The sequence below is a fragment of the Balaenoptera physalus genome (assembly GCF_965194825.1).
Source record: "Balaenoptera physalus genome assembly, chromosome: 8".
NCBI lineage: Eukaryota > Metazoa > Chordata > Mammalia > Artiodactyla > Balaenopteridae > Balaenoptera > Balaenoptera physalus.
The window spans coordinates 86,432,467-86,453,132 of record NC_138887.1 but is presented as its reverse complement, the minus strand read 5'-3'; the positions used below and the strand labels follow the sequence as shown (position 1 = coordinate 86,453,132).

At 38.0% G+C, this 20,666-nt stretch overlaps 1 protein-coding gene across 3 annotated transcripts in view; it reads left to right on the top strand.

Moving 5' to 3' along the window:
- The window catches only part of DOCK4 (dedicator of cytokinesis 4), a 490,817-nt gene that overhangs the window by 265,053 nt on the left and 205,098 nt on the right, over positions 1–20,666 (top strand). For all 3 annotated transcript variants that reach the window (XR_014266607.1, XM_082472224.1, XM_082472223.1), the window contains exon 12: positions 375–463. Coding sequence is in view for 2 of the 3 variants with exons in the window: in XM_082472224.1 (XP_082328350.1) it covers positions 375–463 (89 nt within the window). In the remaining variant the exon portion in view is untranslated. The remainder of the gene's footprint in view (positions 1–374; positions 464–20,666) is intronic.

Sequence of the window (20,666 nt, the reverse complement as noted above, 5' to 3'; positions counted from 1 at the left end):
AGAACATAACATAAGAACATTAACTCAGTTAATAGTGAGGATTCGAATCCAGGGAGTCAGACTCTTAGTCTGTACTTCCTTCCAGTGTATGCATTGTTCTCTGAGACTGGGGGGATGGGAAGCTCTCATAATCTGCATTCTTCATCCCAGCCACTTCTGGCATGAAGTAGTTGGTCATGCATTACTGGAAATGGTCATTCCTGCTCATCTTGAGGCAACTATGCCAAAACTGACAGTCACTTGCAGTGGGTTGTTGAGATCTCCAAGGAGGTTTAAGGAAGTACATTATAGTGGGTATAACAAAAAGGGCAGGTGTGCTAGTAAGGTCATCTCATGCATCATCAAAACTTAACAGAGTGGTCATGTTTTCATAGGTGTAATACAGAGAGTGAGTGGTACCAAATCCACGAGAACATCATCAAGAAGTTGAATGCGCGTTATAATTTGACTGGCTCCAATGCAGGTGAGTAAATAGGTCTGGCTGAGTCCCTACACTTTTCATTTCAGGTGCTTTCTTTTACTTGTCTCTGAAGAAGGAAACAATCAGCCCTTTGTTTTTTTCTCTACTTCCTAAAAATGCTCAGTCAGCATTCTGGTATGTCTCCTTTTTCTATGATAGGCTTGTAGCTGTAACTCTAAAAAATATATTCTGTTCTGGTTTGAATCAAGGTAGAGTATCTGAATTTGTTCTATAGTACCAAGTCTTGGGACCTCCAAGTTGTTACTGACTGCTAAAAACCAAAGGACTAATATGCCTGGTTTCATGACTGTTGTGTGGAATGGGTTTGATAAACAGGAATTTTTGTCAGTAGGGTCCAGGGAAAACATGCTTCACTGCCTATAGCTGCAGTTTTATGTATAGAAAAACGTATGCATGCCTGTCCAGCAGGAACTGAAATGTAATATAGCATTATAAGTTATATATAATACATTATGTGTCACGTAGTCTTATACTAGTAATATACTATAGATTGTATTATATAGCATATCTAGATTATATAGTATATAGAGTGATGTCTTAAAGTTTGATCAGTAGACAAAAACTTGATGAATATTGTTTGCTCCCTATCCCACCTTCAAACCCATGTTGAAACAAAATAAACTATGCAGTTGTGTGCTTTAATTACATAAAGAAACCTCAAATCAAATTAGCTGGTATTTGAACTGAATGCATTGCTTTTTGTGGCTGATTTTTAAAGTCCCCTGAATATGGGTATTTGTGTGATAGTCCCACTTGCCTGGCAATTAGAAGAACCTGAATTTAAATTTAGACCACCTTTTTTTCAGACCTGTGCACATCTTGCCAGGCCAAAACAACCCACAAAGAAAAAGTAACTGCAGACAGAAACTTTGTGGTTCGGTCCCATGAGAGCCATAAGTATCCACAGCTCACCCGTGGCAGCGCTTCAGGCCGCAGTGAATGGTGAGGTCAGTTTTTTCTTCCCTCTCCCAAGAGCTGGGGAGGTGACTTGGCTTTTCTTTGATTCACACGAAGTCCTACATCTACCACTAAATAAACAAAAGACTTGCACTTACTGTTGAAGGCAGAAGAGTCTCTGAAGGACCAGGAGATTTTAGTAGTGACTATAACATGAAATAATACGAATACTTCATAAACTGCTATGTACACTTGTCTTCACTTTTTCTGTGAAAGAATTAAAGTAGTGCTTACTGTGTAGGGACCAAATGATTTATTTTAAATGTACCTTCAATAAGATGGTAGGGCTGCTGCTTTTTAAAAACTTACCTTGCCAAATTCATTGGCAAACTTCTAGCCAAATCCATTAGTTTTGTTCAGACCTTTTGGTGTTTCTTGATACCGTGAACTATATCATGAACTGTATTCTGTACCTGTGCTGTCCACTTTGATAGGCACCAGGCACCTGTGGCTATTGAGCATTAGACAGGCTAGTACAGCACTGGGATTGAGGCGTGCAGTAATCATAAAATACATACTCGATTTTGAAGACTTGATACATATAAAATGAATATAAAACATCCCCTTAATAATTTTTATGTTGGTTATATGTTCAGAGATAACATTGTGGATATATTGGTTTAAATAAAATATATTACTGAAGTTAATTTTGTTTCTTTCTACTTTTTAATGTGGCTACTAGAAAATGTTTAATTTCATAGGTGGCTCATATCATAGTTCTGTTAGGCAGTGCTGCTCTAGACTTGATTTAAAGAATTTTCTTTTTGAGTTCTTTTGATGCCTCACACACATTCATTATGCCTTGCTCCTTTCCTTCTGCCCACTAACTTTGGGCGGAGAAGTCTATAACCATTGTATATCTTTTTCTTTCTCCCCAAGAGTCCCATTACTCTTAATTTGCTTGCATTTGCCTCCTATGTGAATAAATAAATATAAAACTAACCCTGACCTTCTGACTTTTCCCATATATTCCCTTCCCTCCTTACCATCATTGATTCAGTCTTGACTAAGCAGGGTGTGTTGGCCTGCTCCAATATACTTCTTTCCAAACTCCTTGTCAACTCCCAAGCCTTTCCTCTTTCCGATATGCCTTAAAATCCTTCTGTTATTGGGTCATTTGAATATATCATTGTCCAGGCTGAGGTGATACCCAGTTGCCTCTTGAATCATGGTGAAGTACTCAATGATGGGCTTTGATTTATACGTCCATATAGATTCCTTTGACATAACTGACCCTGTATCCTATGAGATCAGGATACCAGTCAAGCCAAAGCATAAATTTCTCTCTACTTACAGATGAGAGTCATGTCTTAGAGAGTATAGCCCCAAGAGCCTTGCCTCTGGAAGTGGAATGTCCTAAGTTTGAATCAAGTTTTACTGGGATAATAGTAGTGTCTTCCTCTAAGGGTTATTGGAAGGATTAAAAGAGAAAACATATGCAAAGCATGTAGCACAGCACTTGATACATAATAAGTGTCTATTCAGTGTTAAATATTATTATTTTTTACCCACTTTGGAGTAATCATCTAGAATATTCTACCCCTTCCTCTTTAGTCAAGTCACCTTGTTTCATTTTCTCAGAATGGATCCTGATTTGATCTTCTAAATGGAGACTTTGAGAATAATGCAGCTGGTTTATTGATAGTTTGAATCATTGAACTGACCCTTCCTACTCTTTGTTTCTAACATCTCATCTGTGCTCAGTTGACTGCTAACATCTCTTCCCAGGTCTTCCTTCTGATTACATAGATCAACTCCAGGAAGGAAGGGCAGCACATTCTATTTCCTTGGGAAGTTCTCCGAGTGCTTAGACATGCTCCATATGTTCCACGTGCTTTGTCACTTTTATTGACCAACTGACCACTTATTCTTCTTGGAATCCTGTGTGAGGCTACCAGAAAGTGAGATCCAAGCCATGTTATTCCCTGGGTGTTACCTGTTGGGTTTGCAGCCATTGTACTGAAATGAAAAACTACTTGTTGCATCTTTGGAAAGAGTAAAAGAAACCATTAGACTGTAGAGCCCTGTCTACCAGGTTTCCTCTCCATTTGGCAGAATCAGTCCTCCGTTTGATGCTTAGATTTCTCGGCAGCCAAATGTATACCCTTTATACTTGGCTTTTACTGCAAAGCCCCATCTGCTCTCCTGTCCTTAAGACCCACCCCTCTCCATCCTCCTCCTTTCAAGCCTGAGTTCCAGCCAGCTGCATGCAGCCAGCATCTACCTGCCTTCTATTCCTTTGGTCTCCTCCTGGTCCCTTCTAGCTCTCTCAAGGCAAGGCAAACCCAGCCCTAAGTTTCATCACTCCAAAATACTGCTCCAGAGAGAGAAAGCTCAGAAAGAAACTTTTAAAAATTAATAAATTAGCCCTTTACTCTTTCCATTTAAGTTTCCACTCTTCAGTCTTGGTGGGTCATTTTTCTGTTGTCACCTGTCTTGAGGGAAGGCAGTTATAAAAACAGCAGATAGGGTTTTAGGAGCTGCTCGGCTTTATTATTGAAAGGGAGGCATCTGATGGCTTACTTAAGGGGGAAGCAAGGGTATGCAAAATTGAAGTTGGAAATTGGGGTGCCTGATGTTTAAACTATCACAGTGGTAAGATACGTTGACTTTTTCTCCTTGGACCATGGAGTAGTCGATTAAATGGAAGCAGTGCAGTCAAAGAGAATTTTCAAGAGAATTGAGTTCACTCAACAAAGTATTGTTTTTTCCCTGCTTTCCTCCTGCTGTTCCTTGGTCATTGTACTAAAAAAAGAAAAACATAACAACTTTGAAATTAGTTTTAGAATCAAATTCTACCACCTAATTTCCAGGCCTTTTATGCTTCATTGATGTCCTCCTATCTCTTGGAGTTGTAATCTTGTCTTTTTAATAGATAAAAGGATTTGTCTAGATAACTGGGTTTTTTCCCTCTAACCTAAGACTTATGTAGCAAAGGTACATTAACCACTATCTTTATTGGGTTTAGAAACTGGGAGAAAATTTCAAGTGATTCGTTTAATTTTTAAAGATAAAAATATAATTGAATTAACATATCTGTATGGTTAGATTTAGTTACGTTCGGTAATTCGAAATTTCCAAAGTTGTACTCTGTGGGAATTTTAAAATCCAAAAATCATATTGTGAGAGTTTGAAATTCTAAAAATAGTCATTAAAATGAGCCTGGTTTAGGTTTGTCCAGCAAATTGTTATTGTAAACATCACCTCTGATAGACGTTAGCAATCAAATTCTAGGAATGTGAAATAAGACTGAGCCGGTATGATTTACTGAGACATATTCAGTTCTGCAACTTGAAAAAATTGTTTAAAAATCCTTGGCTCCTGTTCAGTATGTACTAAGAGAAAATTCAGAATCTTTTCATATTATCTGTGTGTTTATGAAATCCTATTTCCTGTAGTTTGCACATGTAACTTACAACTAGCAGAAATCATATTTGCTAATCAGGTCAATTTCTACAATCTGCTTTTTGCCTTAGCAACATGAGTGTTGTGGTTTCATTCCTGCCGAGACTGTACATTTTAACCCCCACGGAAGGTTAAAAGGAGTTACCTAGATAAGGAGCCCACACATACAAGGAGGGCAGTTTAACTCTGTGGAGGAAGCGAACAGTGTTCTTTATTTAGCTGAGGTGAAAGGAGGCTTTTGAGAGAGTTAGATTGCATTTGGGGGATTGAGCATCCTGTCTTCACATAGTCAGGTGGTCGTTTAATTCAACAGTATTGAACTGGTGTAATTCTTAAAGATTGTGTCAATGCTCCTGATTTTTTTTTTAGTAAATTTATTTATTCATTTATTTATTTTTGGCTGTGTTGGGTCTTTGTTGCTGAGCACAGACTTTCTCTAGTTGCGGTGAGTGTGGGCTACTCTTGGTTGCAGTGCGTGGGCTTCTCATTGCGGTGGCTTCTCTTGTTGTAGAGCACAGGCTCTAGGCTCACGGCCTTCAGTAGTTGTGGCGTGTGGGCTCAGTAGTTGTGGCTCGCGGGCTCTAGAGCGCCGGCTCAGTAGTTGCACACAGGCTTAGTTGCTCTGCGGCATGTGGGATCTTCCCAGACCAGGGCTCGAACCCATGTTCTCTCCATTGGCAAGTGGATTCTTAACCACTGTGCGACTAGGGAAGTCCAATGCTCCTGATTTTTGAACACCGCCTTCAGAAACTTTGCTTTCTAATATTGTTTAAAGAAAACTGGTACTTATTGGCACCACCTATTGGCTAGACATATAGTGTGTGGTCTTTTTGCTCACTTTTGGAATTTCGTAATTATTAAACCATGCTCTCTTTTTTATTCTTTTAGAGATTTTAATTTTCAATTAATGTTACTTTCAGAAAAGTTGCAAGAATAGTACAAAGAATTCCTAATTTCACAAAGGTTAACATTTTACTATAGTTGCTTATCCTCTCTCTTTCTCTTTCTGTGCACACACACACACATGCTTTATATATATATGTATATATGTGTGTATAATTATATATGTGTGTATATTATATAGACTCTTTATATAGTAATTTAATATTACTGAATTGGTATAATTCTTAAGGGTTGCATTAATGCCCCTGATGTTTATATATATATGTATATACCTACACATACAGACACATATACATATATATACTTGTACATACATATATACCACACTCATATACATTTTTTCCCCACTTGAACTGTTTGAGAACAAATTGCAGGAATCATTCCTCTCTACCCCTGCTTACTCCATGGCATGGCAACATAACCACAGTACAGTGATCAAAATCAGTAAGGTAACATTGATATAACACTCTTATCTAATCTGTAGATCTCATTCAGATTTTGGCAATTTTCTCAATGTCCTTTATAACAAAAGAAACTCAAGCTGTGTTGCATGCAGTTGTCACACCTTTTTAATTTCCTTTAAACCATTCTCTTTTAATGACAGTGAACAAAAAAGATATAGTTCAAGATATGATATGAAAAAATGCTTTAAGATATCTGTAAAGCTGCATGCAGTACTTTAAAAAAAAAACACGCAAATTCAAACCCAAATTATAAGCTAATGGAAGTAGTGATTAGAACCTAATTTTATTCTCTAAATTACTTATATTTTGCTAATTTAGATATAATCACTGGCAATACTGTTTGGAAGATTTGCTGCGTAGAAAAAACTTGCCGTTTATAGCAAGTATTTCAGTAAATTAAAAGAATCAGTGGTTTACTATATGCTTCATGTCCTGAAAAAATTGCAAGTAAGTAATAATAGGTACAGTAGAAAGCAAACAGACAAACAACCTTTTTAACCTTGACATAATCCTCAGTGTATGCCACTGAAATGTTGATATCCCAAATCCGAAATAAAGATGGAAACTTTAAGGTGAAAATTCTCCTTTGTTAAAAAAGAAATGGTAATTCTCTCTGAATGGTCTCATCCAGCTTTCACTATATGCCAGTGGTCCCTCTTCATCTCTCATTTCTGGTCAATAAATTTCTTTTCTGGTTGAGACTCGATGAAAGTAAACAACTTCAGATGTCTCTTATGTTCCTTAGTTTGACGTTCCATGACTTACTATGTATTACTTCAGTCATATTTTCTCAATAACTGTTAGCCATAGGCTAACCAATTCTTTAAAGAAGACATAAAAGCCTTGCCAAAACTTTGAAATAGCAGATCTGTAGACCAGCAGTTAAAATCACAAGATCATTTGCTCATACTTACCATACCTTTTACATGTTAGAAAGTAGGCATCCCAGTGGATAGGGTTACCTGTTCAAAGATCTCGAGGACATGATCTTCGGAAGGTTAAGCCTGTAGTTAGACCCTTTGATTAATCCTCCATGTTGTCAATATTGCATCCTTTAAGAGTTAAGTGTGTCAACGAAAAAACTGTCAATCTAAAAAAGAAATGGAGAGGACCTTCAAGATGGCAGAGGAGTAAGACATGGAGATCACCTACCTCCACACAAATATATCAAAAATACATCTGCATGTGGAACAGCTCCTACAGAACACCTACTGAATGCTGGCAGAGGACCTCAGACTTCCCAAAAGGCAAGAAACTCCCCACATACCTGGCTGTGTGGCGGACAGGGTCTTGGTGCTCCAGCCGGGTGTCAGGCCGGGGCCTCTGAGGTGGGAGAGCCAAGTTCAGGACATCGGACACCAGAGACCTCCCGGCCCCACGTAATATCAATCAGTGAGAGCCCTCCCAGAGATCTCGGTCTCAACACTAAGACCCAGCCCCACTCAACATCCAGCAAGCTCCAGTGCTGGACACCCCAGGCCGAACAACTAGCAAGACAGGAACACAACCCCACACATTAGCAGAAAGGCTGCCTAAAATCATAATAAGTTCATAGACACCCCAAAACACACCACTGGACGTGGTCCTGCCCACCAGAAAGACAAGATCCAGCCTCATCCACCAGAACACAGGCACTAGTCCCCTCCACCAGGAAGCCTACACAACCCACTGAGCGAAACTTACCCATTGAGGGCAGACACCAAAAAACAACAGGAACTATGAACCTGCAGCCTGCGAAAAGGAGACCCCAAACACAGTAAGTTAAGCAAAATGAGAAGACAGAGAAATACGCAGCAGATGAAGGAGCAAGGTAAAAACCCACCAGACCAAACAAATGAAGAGGAAATAGGCAGTCTACCTGAAAAAGAATTCAGAGTAATGATAGTAAAGATGATTCAGAATCTCAGAAATAGAATGGAGACAATACAAGAAACATTTAACAAGGACCTAGAAGAACTAAAGAGCAAGCAAACAATGATGAACAACACAATAAATGAAATTAAAAATTCTCTAGAAGGAATCAATAGCAGTATAACTGAGGCAGAAGAACAGATAAGTGACCTGGAAGATAAAATAGTGCAAATAACTACCACAGAGCAGAATACAGAAAAAAGAATGAAAAGAATTGAGGACAGTCTCAGAGAACTCTGGGACAACATTAAATGCACCAACATTCAAATTATAGGGGTCCCAGAAGAAGAAGAGAAAAAGGAAGGGACTGAGAAAATATTTGAAGAGATTATAGTTGAAAACTCCCCTAATATGGGAAAGGAAATAATCAAGTCCAGGAAGTGCAGAGAGTCCCATACAGGATAAATCCAAGGAGAAACTCGCCAAGACACATATTAATCAAACTATAAAAAATTAAATACAAAGAAAAAATATTAAAAGCAGCAAGGGAAAAGCAACAAAAAACATACAAGGGAATCCCCATAAGGTTAACAGCTGACCTTTCAGCAGGAACTCTGCAAGCCAGAAGGGAGTGGCAGGACATAAAGGCATCACATAAAGTGATGAAAGGGAAAAACCTACTACCAAGATTACTCTACCCAGCAAAGATCTCATTCAGATTCGACGGAGAAATTAAAACCTTTACAGACAGGCAAAAGCTAAGAGAATTCAGCACCACCAAACCAGCTGTACAACAAATGCTAAAGGAACTTCTCTATGCAGGAGACACAAGAGGAGGAAAAGACCTACAATAACAAACCCAAAACAATTAAGAAAATGATAATAGGAACATACATATTGATAATTACCTTAAATGTAAATGGATTAAATGCTCCAACCAAAAGACATAGAGTGGCTGAATGGATACAAAAACAAGACCCGTACATATGCTGTCTACAAGAGACCCACTTCAGACCTAGGGACACATACAGACTGAAAGTGAGGGGATGGGAGAAGATATTCCATGCAAATGGAAATCAAAAGAAAGCTGCAGTAGCAATTCTCATATCAGACAAAATAAACTTTAAAATAAAGACTATTACAAGAGACAAAGAAGGACACTACATAATGATCAAGAGATCAATCCAAGAAGATATAACAATTGTAAATATTTATGCACCCAACATAGGTGCACCTCAATACATGCAAATGCTAACAGCCATAAAAGGGGAATCGACAGTAACACAATCATAGTAGGGGACTTTAAGCCCCCACTTTAACCAATGGACAGATTAACCAAAATGAAAATAAATAAGGAGACAAGCTTTAAATGATACATTAAACAAGATGGACTTAATTGATATTTATAGGACATTCCATCCAAAAACCACAGAATACACTTTATTCTCAAGTGCTCATGGAATATTCTCCAGGATAGATCATGTATTGGGCCACAAATCAAGCCTTGGTAAATTCAATAAACTTGGAATTGTATCAAGTATCTTTTCCAACCACAATGCTGTGAAACTAGATATCAATTACAGGAAAAGATCTGTAAAAAATACAAACACATGGAGGCTAAACAATACGCTCCTACATAACCAAGAGATCACTGAAGAAATCAAACAGGAAATCAGAAAATACCTAGAAACAACTGACAATGAAAACACGATGGCCCAAAACCTATGGCATGCAGCAAAAGCAGTTCAAAGAGGGAAGTTTATAGCAATACAGTCCTACCTCAAGAAACAAGAAAAATCTCAAATAAATAACCTAAACTTACACCTGAAGCAATTAGAGAAAGAAGAACAAAAAACCCCTCAAAGTTAGCAGAAGGAAAGAAATCATAAGGATCAGATCAGAAATAAATGAAACCGAAATGAAGGAAATAACAGGAAAGATCAATGAAACTAAAAGCTGATTCTTTGAGAAGATAAACAAAATTGATAAACCATTAGCCAGACTCATCAGGAAAAAAAGGGATAAGACTCAAATCAACAGAATTAGAAGTGAAAAAGAAGTAAAAAATGAAACTGCAGAAATACAAAGGATCATGAGAGATTACTACAAGCAACTATATGCCAATAAAATGGAAAACCTGGAAGAAATAGACAAATTCTTACAAAAGCACAGCCTTCTGAGACTGAACCAGGAAGAAACAGAAAATATAAACAGACCAATCACAAGCACTGAAATTGAGACTGTGATTAAAAATATTCCAACAAACAAAAGCCCAGGACCAGATGGCTTCACAGGCGAATTCTATCACACATTCAGAGAAGAGCTAACACCTATCCTTCTCAAACTCTTCCAAAATATAGCAGAGGGAGGAACACTCCCAAACTCATTCTCCGAGGCCAACATCACCCTGATACCAAAACCAGACAAAGAAGCCACAAAAAAAGAATACTACAGACCAATATCACTGTTGAACATAGATTCAAAAAACCTCAACAAATACTAGCAAACGGAATCCAGCAGCACATTTAAAGGATCATACACCATGATCAAGTGGGGTTTATCCCAGGAATGCAAGAATTCTTCAACATATGCAAACCAATCACTGTGATACACAATATTGACAAATTGAAGGATAAAAACCATATGATCATCTCATTAGATGCAGAAAAAGCTTTTGACAAAATACAACACCCATTTATGATAAAAACCCTCCAGAAAATAGTCATAGAGGGAACTTACCTCAACATAATAAAGGCCATATATGACAAACCCACAGCCAACATCATTCTCAATGGTGAAAAACTGAAACCATTTCCACTAAGATCAGGAACAGGACAAGGTTGCCCACTCTCACCACTGTTATTCAACATAGTTTTGGAAGTTTTAACCACAGCAATCAGAGAATAACAAGGAATAAAAGAAATTCAAATCAGAAAAGAAGAAGTAAAACTGTTACTGTTTGCAGATGACATGATACTGTACATAGAGAATCCTAATGATGCTACCAGAAAACTACTAGAGCTAATCAGTGAATTTGGTAAAGTAGCAGGATACAAAATTAATGCACAGCAATCTCTTGCACTCCTATACACTATTGATGAAAAATCTGAAAGAGAAATTAAGGAAATACTCCCATTTACCATTGCAACAAAAAGAATAAAATTCCTAGGAATAAACCTACCTAAGGAGACAAAAGACGTATAAGCAGAAAACTATAAGACACTGATGAAAGAAATTAAAGATGATACAAACAGATGGAGAGATATACCATGTTCTTGGATTGGAAGAATCAACACTGTGAAAATAACTATACTACCGAAAGCAATCTACAGATTCAATGCAATCCCTATCAAACTGCCAATGGCATTTTTCACAGAACTAGAACAAAAAATTTCACAATTTGTATGGGAAAAAAAAGACTCTGAATAGCCAAAGCAATCTTGAGAAAGAAAAACGGAGCTGGAGGAATCAGGCTCCCTGACTTCAGAATATACTACAAAGCTACAGTAATCAAGACAATATGGTACTGGCAGAAAACAGAAATATTGATCAGTGGAACAGGATAGAAAGCCCAGAGATAAACCCACGCACCTGTGGTCAACTAATCTATGGCAAAGGAGGCAAGGATATACAATGGAGAAAAGACAGTCTCTTCAAAAAGTGGTGCTGGGAAAACTGCACAGCTACATGTAAAAGAATGCAATTAGAACACTGCCTAACACCGTACACAAAAATAAGATTAAAGACTTAAATGTAAGGCCAGACTCTATAAAACTCTTAGAGGAAAACATAGGCAGAACACTGTTTGACATAAATCACAGCAAGCTCCTTTTTGACCCACCTCCTAGAGTAATGGAAATAAAAACAAAAACAAATGGGACCTAACGAAACTTAAAAGCTTTTGCATGGCAAAGGAAACCATAAACAAGACGAAAAGACAACCTTCAGAATGGGAGGAAATATTTTCAAATAAAGCAACTGACAAAGGATTAATCTCCAAAATATACTAGCAGCTCATGCAGCTCAATATCAAAAAAAACAAACAACCCAATCCAAAAATGGGCAGAAGACCTAAATAGACATTTCGCCAAAGAAGATATACAGATTGCCAACAAACACATGAAAGGATGCTCAACATCAGTAATCATTAGAGAAATGCAAATCAAAACTACAATGAGGAATCACCTCACACTGGTCAGAATGGCCATCATCAAAAAATCTACAAACAGTAAGTACTGGAGAGGGTGTGGAGAAAAGGGAACACTCTTGCACTGTTGGTGGGAATGTAAATTGATACAGCCTCTATGGAGAACAGTATGGAGGTTCCTTAAAAAACTAAAAATAGAACTACCATATGACCCAGCAATCCCACTACTGGTCATATACCCTGAGAAAACCATAATTCAAAAAGAGTCATGTACCACAATGTTCATTGCAGCACTTAAGTGTCCATCGACCGATGAATGGATGAAGAAGATGTGGCACATATATACAATGGAATATTACTCAGCCATAAAAAGAAACGAAATTGAATTATTTGTAGTGAGGTGGGTGGACCTAGAGTCTGTCATACAGAGTGAAGTAAGTCAGAAAGAGAAAAACAAATACTGTATTCTAACACATATATGTAGAATCTAAAAAAACAAAAGTGGTTCTGAAGAACGTAGTGGCAGGACAGGAATAAAGACCCAGATGTAGAGAATGGACTTGAGGACACGGGGAGGGGGAAGGGTAAGCTGGGACGAAGTCAGAGAGTGGCATTGACATATATACACTACCAAATGTAAAATAGATAGCTAGTGGGAAGCAGCCGCATAGCACAGGGAGGTCATCTCGGTGCTTTGTGACCACCTAGAGAGGTGGGATAGGGAGGGTGGGAGGGAGATGCAAGAGGGAGGGGATATGTATACATATAGCCGATTCACTTTATTATACAGCTGCAACTAACACAACAATGTAAAACAATTACACTCCAATAAAGATGTTAAAAAATCATAATCATAAAAAAATAAAATAAAAAAATAAAAATAAAAAAGAAATGGAAAATTTTATTTGAGCCAACCTGAGGATTATAACCCAGGAGACAGTCTCTCAGAGAGTTCTGAGTACTGTTCTGAAGGGGTAAAGGGGGAGGCCATTATGTAAGTGATATATTACATATCTATCTACATATATATACACACATATATATATCAATATGTATACGCACTATACATATTGCATATACCCGTTGACAAATGGGTATATGCAATTAAGCATCTTGGTAGGAGGTTACTGTTGCTCTTGAGGTAATGATATCTTAGTCAATGGTACTTTTCTAAGTATGGGAAGATGCAAGAAATTGGGTTCATAAAGTTTTCTCCTGAAAATATCTAACTCTGTGAGGGCCAGTTCTGCTAGTTTTCCCAGAGCACAGAGTACCTCATCTTTATCTTCACCCTGTACTGTAGGTCAGCAACTGCAGTGGCTAATGACTTGATTATTGTAGAACAGGATGGTGGGCAACATTCTTTATTTTATAATTCTTTCCCTTTCAGTCTTAATTTCAACCAAGGTTTGGGGGGCATTTTGTGACCAGTTTGTCCCACAGTCCTAGGAATGCTTATTCCCAGGACAGGCGAAGATTTTGTTGATGGGCCACTCAGTGTATTATTCCTGGTCTAGGTCTTGTTAACAGTAGCAAAAATCCTCTTGACCGCCTGTCTTACTAGTCTGTTGTGGTCCAGGACATGGTTCCCTCTTGTTGCTTCTTCCCCTGTCTATCGTTACACTATTTCAATCCTTGATCTTGTGGGACTATATGTTTAGTCAATTGTTTCAAGTCTCCTAATCATCATTAATTTTATCTGAGGCTCAGTCATGCATTTGGTAATGCAAGAAACAATAATCTTGTGAAATAGACAAAATAGAAGTAGGATAGCTAATAACATTAATAAGATCATTAGTAAGTATTTAAGCTAAGAATTTCAATTAGGTTCAGCCCAGGTTGTCTGACCAGTTTGTTCTTCACCAATTGCTCTCTTTAAAAGAAATAATATATTGGCACTGTACATAAAATTCACCAAAGATATCTACACACACAAGGCGAGTGTTGGGTGCCTTACAGGATTGAGAAGAGAATGTTATCTTCTAAGGAGTTACGTGGCTGGCACCAGAAGAAGAAAAATTGATCTTCATGGTTGAACAGTTATTTCTGCCATTGGGGAGGTCTTATTAACACATAATGCAGATGCAAAGTGCAAGCTAGAGGGGAGGGCAGAAGCCCAAAAGGGCAGAGAAAAACTTTATGTTTAAAGTTTTCTTGTCTTGCCTTAAAATATGAATTTTTATTTCATCAAACAGTTTAAATGGTCAGTAATAGGCATATTCACAAATTAAATAATACTGGCTGAAAATCAGAAATCAAGGTGTGATTCTTTAGAAAGGAGAGTAATTTTTTTTTAACTTTAAATTGGCTTTTAAAGTGCATCAGAAAGAGGAGATACATCCCCAAATTTGAGCAGTCGCAACATTAATCACATGTGTCTAGGTTTTCAATATGAAAATGTTAAAGGTCTTTTTTTAAAATTTTTCTTTTATTTGGGTATAGTTGTTTTACAATGTTGTGTTTCTACTGTACAGCGAAGTGAAGTAGAGTTCCCTGTGCTATACAGCAGGTTCTTATTAGTTATCTATTTTATACATATTAGTGTATATATGTCAATCTCAATCTCCCAGTTCATCCCACTCCCTGCCCCGGCTTTCCCCCCTTGGTGTCCATATGTCTGTTCTCTACATCTGTGTTTCTATTTCTGCCTTGCAGACCAGTTCATCTGTACCATTTTTTTAGATTCCACATATATGTGTTAATATATGATATAGAATTATGCCATAGATTTAGTGGAAAACAGTTTAATGGTAGTGGAGTTTAAAGAAGTTCGAATAAGATAAACTCCATTATTAAAATGATCATGCGGAAGGTGAGGATGCTGGTAGTGTTTATAATATTTGCCTTTGCTGCAGAGTTCATAGATCATAGGGATTTTGTACAAAATGAGGAGGAAGCCAGTGCTGGGAGGATGGCCTTAGTCACACCATGTAAGCCACCAAACATCTTTTTTAGGCTAAAACACTTCTGAGGCTATCTGCCAAACTGTATTTAAAAAAAAAAAAAACAAATATGTTCCATGCATTTGAATGCTTATAATTGGAAAACCTCTGGCGATGGAAAACTTTGTTCTTTGTAAACTGATGCTATATTTACATATATTGAGACATGGAACATATCCATAAAGTTGTGTAATTCTCTATTAAATGCATTCTTATATCCCAGTCCTTAGTTTGTTAGATCAGATCCTTAAGAATTATTTTAAATGCCTTTGTTAAACCAAAAACAAAAAGAAAGAAAGAAAGAAATGTTAAAGAACACTTGTCCTTTGGGTAATCTGGTCCTGCTGGAGAGAAGCTTTGAGCAGCTTGGTGGCCTCCTTCATATAATGAACGCACATTTCAGTAGGCCTAGAGTGCTGTCACAGCTCCCACTTTATTTCTTCATCTAACCTGGCCCATTTCTACACTCTCATCTCTTCCTAATGCTTCTGGGTTTTCCTCAGTTGACTCATTTTCCAACAGTCTTTTTTTTTTAAACTTTGGGTTTGTTTATTTATTTATTTATGGCTGTGTTGGGTCTTTGTTTCTGTGCAAGGGCTTTCTCTAGTTGCGGCAAGCGGGGGCCACTCTTCATCGCGGTGCACGGGCCTCTCACTATAGCGGCCTCTCTTGTTGTGGAGCACAAGCTCCAGACGCGCAGGCTCAGTAGTTGTGGCTCATAGGCCTAGTCGCTCCGTGGCATGTGGGATCTTCCCAGACCAGGGCTCAAACCCGTGTCCCCTGCATTAGCAGGCAGATTCTCAACCACTGTGCCACCAGGGAAGCCCTTTCCAACAGTCTTGTCTCACTTGAACCACTCCTACCAGACATTTGGCTTCCTTTCTTCCCTCTGTTCCAGAGACCCTCAGACCCTGTCCCTGACCTCCCTGTGTAAACACCTCGCCTCATCCCTTCCGGATTTTACTGTTTGATGCAGCCAGGATGTACCCCTGAAAGTTATATATGCTTCTGGTGTTTTATTTTAAAAGTCAATTACCTTACCTTATAGACACAATATAGAATATTCTAGTACCCACAGCAAAACTCAGATGACAGATATTGTAAATCAAGCACATAGAAGGCAAGAGAAGTAAAATTTCTTGCTCTGATAATAATGAGGTCTTAGGATTTCAGAAAAGAACAAATTTTACTGAAGATGAATTTATGACAGACTCTAATAATATCATCTTTAGGAAGTTTTGCTGACACCTCACGACGTTAGTAATTTTGTGGTTCAAGTTTAGAAGTCCTAGCAGTTACGTTTTACCCTTAGCCCCCTACCTTCCGAATGCAAAGTATGCAAGTACCGTCAAGAAATAGTGTTTTTAGAGTTTTGCCCCAGAACAGCAGCACGAGGAGCTGCGTGGAACCGCTCAAAATTGGAACAACTATAACTGGTAAGGATCATATTTTTAAAAAGTATAAAAGTCTGAAATTTTTCTTAAGCGCATACAGCAAATGAAGAAATACTTATTCAAGAATAATACTGAATTTTGTGCTCGCTTCGGCAGCACATATACTAAAAATTGGAACGATACAGAGAAGATTAGCATGGCCCCTGTGCAAGGATGACGCGCAAATTCGTGAAGCGTTCCATATTTTTGGGATATATGTACCTGTATAGCTGATTCACTGTGTTATAAAGGAGAAACTAACACACCATTGTAAAGCAATTTTACTCCAATAAAGATGTTAAAAACAACAAAAAAGAATAACACTAAATCTTGATAAGAACAGAGAAAGTGGGTGACACTTGTGCCACAGCCCACTTCCTCCCTCCCACCTGCCCCTGCTCAGTGTGATGGAAGTTCTCCTCTAGGCACTTGTGGCCAAGAAGATGGGGCTGCTTCTCCCCTCAGCGCTCAATCAAGGGATACTGTATCTCAATCAAGGGATACTGATACAATCAAGGGACCAAGAGGTGAAGGCCTCCAGTGTTTCTCATCTCCATTAGTTCTGAGTTGCAGAGGCTGAATTCCTGGCAAAAGTGGCTAAAAGGTTGGGGGCTCCGTTCTACCACCCCACCCCACCCCACTCATAGGGCAGAGGCTCCATCGTAGATATAGCAAGCCAAGAATATTGGGGCATCAATTACCCTTGCCCCAGCTCACTCACTGGGCAGAGGTTCCACATGAGGAGACCAGAGGTTACTGGCCCAGCCTAGCACTGGCTCATAAAGCATGGGTGTCACTCTAAAGAATGGACCCACCTCCAGCTCTGGAGCAGTGCGTCAGAGACTTGGCCAGGGAAGAGTCAGTCCATAAAGAGAGAAAACTCACAAGCTCTGCTGAAAGAAAATGATTTTATTTGAAACAGAGTCTGCAGAAATTTAAGCCTATAGGAACTCTTGAAAACAGCGGAGATTTTGGGGGGAAAATTGGTTTTTCTCAGAAAAGAAAGAAAAAGAAGAAAAATGAACAGAACCTCAGAAAAATCCCACCAGGCACACCAACATGTATAAAATGAGAGTACCAGAAGGAAAGGAGAGATAGAAAGGAGCAGGAAACATATTTTTAAAAATATTGACAAAAAAATAAAAAATTTAAAAAAATTAAAAAAAAAAAAAAAAGAAATCAGTAAGCAAAGACAGACTACAAGAAAAATATACATATAAGACCCAAACCATGCCAGGCTTTAAGTTATAAATAAAACGCTACAATAAATAACCAAAAAAAAAAAAAATTGACAAAAAACTTTCCAAATTTGATGAAAACGTTAATCTACACATCCAAGAAGCTCAATCACTCATCAGTTTCACTCTTCCTCATTCTAATCCCATTTTCCAGGCAACCCTAAGAATACTTTCTTAAAACACAAATTGGATCATGTTTCCTTTACTTAAAATTCTCCAATGGCTTCTTTTTGCATTTAGAATAAGAGTAATTAATTATGGCTTCCGTGACTGCTGCTTTTCTTCCCTGCCTCCCCTCCAGCCTCATTCGACTCCTCTTGCTTCAGACCCAGTGGCCTTCCTCCAGTTTCTCCATCACCCCAAGCTTTTTCCTGTTGCAGGACCTTTGCACGGGCTCTTTTCTCTTCCTGGTGCATCGTCTCCCCATCTTTTGCATTGCCATTTTTTTCTGTTTCCAAGCTTGAATGTTACTCTCTCAGAAATGCCTTCTATAACCACTTTGCCTTTATTATTTTTATCTCAGTCTCTGGTTTATCTTCTTTATAACAGTTATCACAATTAAAAGAGGAAAATTGTGGTAGGATACTCAAGAAGTTGTAAACATTGATTAATTCTAGTAAACAGAACTCAGTAACTGAGGTAGGGAAGTACATTTTCCTCCATAATAGAACCTTTTGTATGTATGCATGTACGACTTAAAAAAACTTTTTAAATCTAGTTAAATTTTAAAATGCCCAATGTTTAACAGACACTCAGTATCTATTTCACAAATGAATAAAAAACACAATTATCAGATGTTTGCCTCAAGTTTGTTTCTTTGGTTTCCTAGTACCAAATAGGAAAAAAAAATTAGAAGGTAAAAAAATTTACTGGGTCCTAAGGAGGTTGCATTATTTTCCTAGCTTTGAGATTTAAGGCCTTAATTTATGTGTCCAACCCTCACTGTTGGACTCTTAAATGCTTTGGAGTTTTTCACATTTATAAGTAATAATGTGAGTAACGTCTGCTGTATTTTGGAATATGTCTTTAAAATAAAGCCTTAGAGTGGAGGAGGGATAAATTGGGAGATTGAGATTGACATATACACACTACTGTATATAAAATAGGTAACTAATAAAAACCTACTATATAGCACAGGGAACTCTACTCAATACTCTTAATGGCCTATATGGGAAAAGAGTCTAAAAAATGAGTGGATATATGTATATGTATAACTGATTCACTTTGCTGTACACCTGAAACTAACACAACATTGTAAATCAACTACAATAAAAATTTTTTTAAAAAGCCTTAGAAATGGGATTATTAAGGGAGAATGTGAGCTTTTTAATGAATTTTGCCACATTAACAAAATAAAAAGCAGCTGAGGGCTTCCCTGCTGGCGCAGTGGTTAAGAATCTGCCTGCCGATGCAGGGGACGTGGGTTCGAGCCCTGGTCCGGGAAGATCCCACATGCCGCAGAGCAGCTAAGCCCGTGCACCACAACTTCTGAGCCTGTGCTCTAGAGCCCGGGAGCCACAACTACTGAAGCCCACGTACCTAGAGCCCATGCTCCGCAACAAGAGAAGCCACCGCAATGAGAGGCCCGCGCACCGCAGCGAAGAGTAGCCCCTGCTCACCACAACTAGAGAAAGCCCACGCACAGCAACGAAGACCCAACACAGCCAAAAATAAATAAATTAAAAAAAAAAAAAAGCAGCTGAGATGGTCATTTTGGAGTAAAACCTGGGACAGTTTATTGAGGACATCAAAGACAAAAATCAAAGATTTTTGGAAGTTTGGAAGCTGTAGATTCAGAATTGCAGTATTAATTAATAAAAGTGGAAAAAAGATGAAGAAATTGTTTGGGGATTGAGTGGAAGAGACTGATTTTAGAATGTAGGTTTGCTTTCACAGTTTCTGTGTACTCACGATAATTGCTGAAGTTATTTCTCATCCTCTATAATTACTTATGATATTAAGTTTAATCCCTCTCTAATTCTCACCTAGACTGTTAAATTTATCCGTAATATGTATCTTGCCAAATCTTCCTCTGTTGTACTGCCAGAATCCTCTTTCCCAAATAAAAATCTGTTCTCCATCTCATGCCCCATTTCAAGTTTTATTGATTCATCAACTTGTGATGCCAGCTTGGCCCCTTCCTGTGGTGTTGCAAGGCAGGCTTCCCAGATCTGGCCCAATCTCCCTTTCATTGTCTCTCCCTACACTCTGCCTTCAGCCCAACATAACCCTCTTTGGATTGTGGTATTAGTAGCCACACGGAGTTGTGATACTGTAAATGTTCATACCCCAGAAGTGAATGCCTTTATGACAGTTTTATTAGAAATCGAACTAGTGATAGAGCCTTCAGTAATTTTACTAGGAATCAGAAGATCTCAGTGATTTCAAAACAAAACAGGGCAAAGACATTTCTTTTACCCATTCTATGTGTTTCTGTCTTTGCTCACAACTCCCTGCTATATTTTGTGTGTCCTCTCCCTACTCAGTTCTTAAAAAAAATGACCTCCTTTGATAAATTATTCCCTGCCTTTTTTCATTTAGATTTTGCCATGTTATATATGATGATTTTTTTTCCAAATCTTTTTAGTCTTGTTCAAATACTCCCATTTTCTAAAATGAGTTTTCTTAAACTTTAGAATATTCTGGCTGAGTTGAGATGAAGAGCCTAATTCAGCGTTCTCTATTTGACACTTTATTTTGAGAAAAAGTAAATGAAGCAATTTTTTTGGTCTTTTCTTAGCATGTAGATATTTTTAAATGCTGAAAATGGAAAGAAAAGACCATTTCAGTTTGATCATCAAACTTCGTGAAAATTCTGATTGAGAAAATTAAATGAGTAAGGATT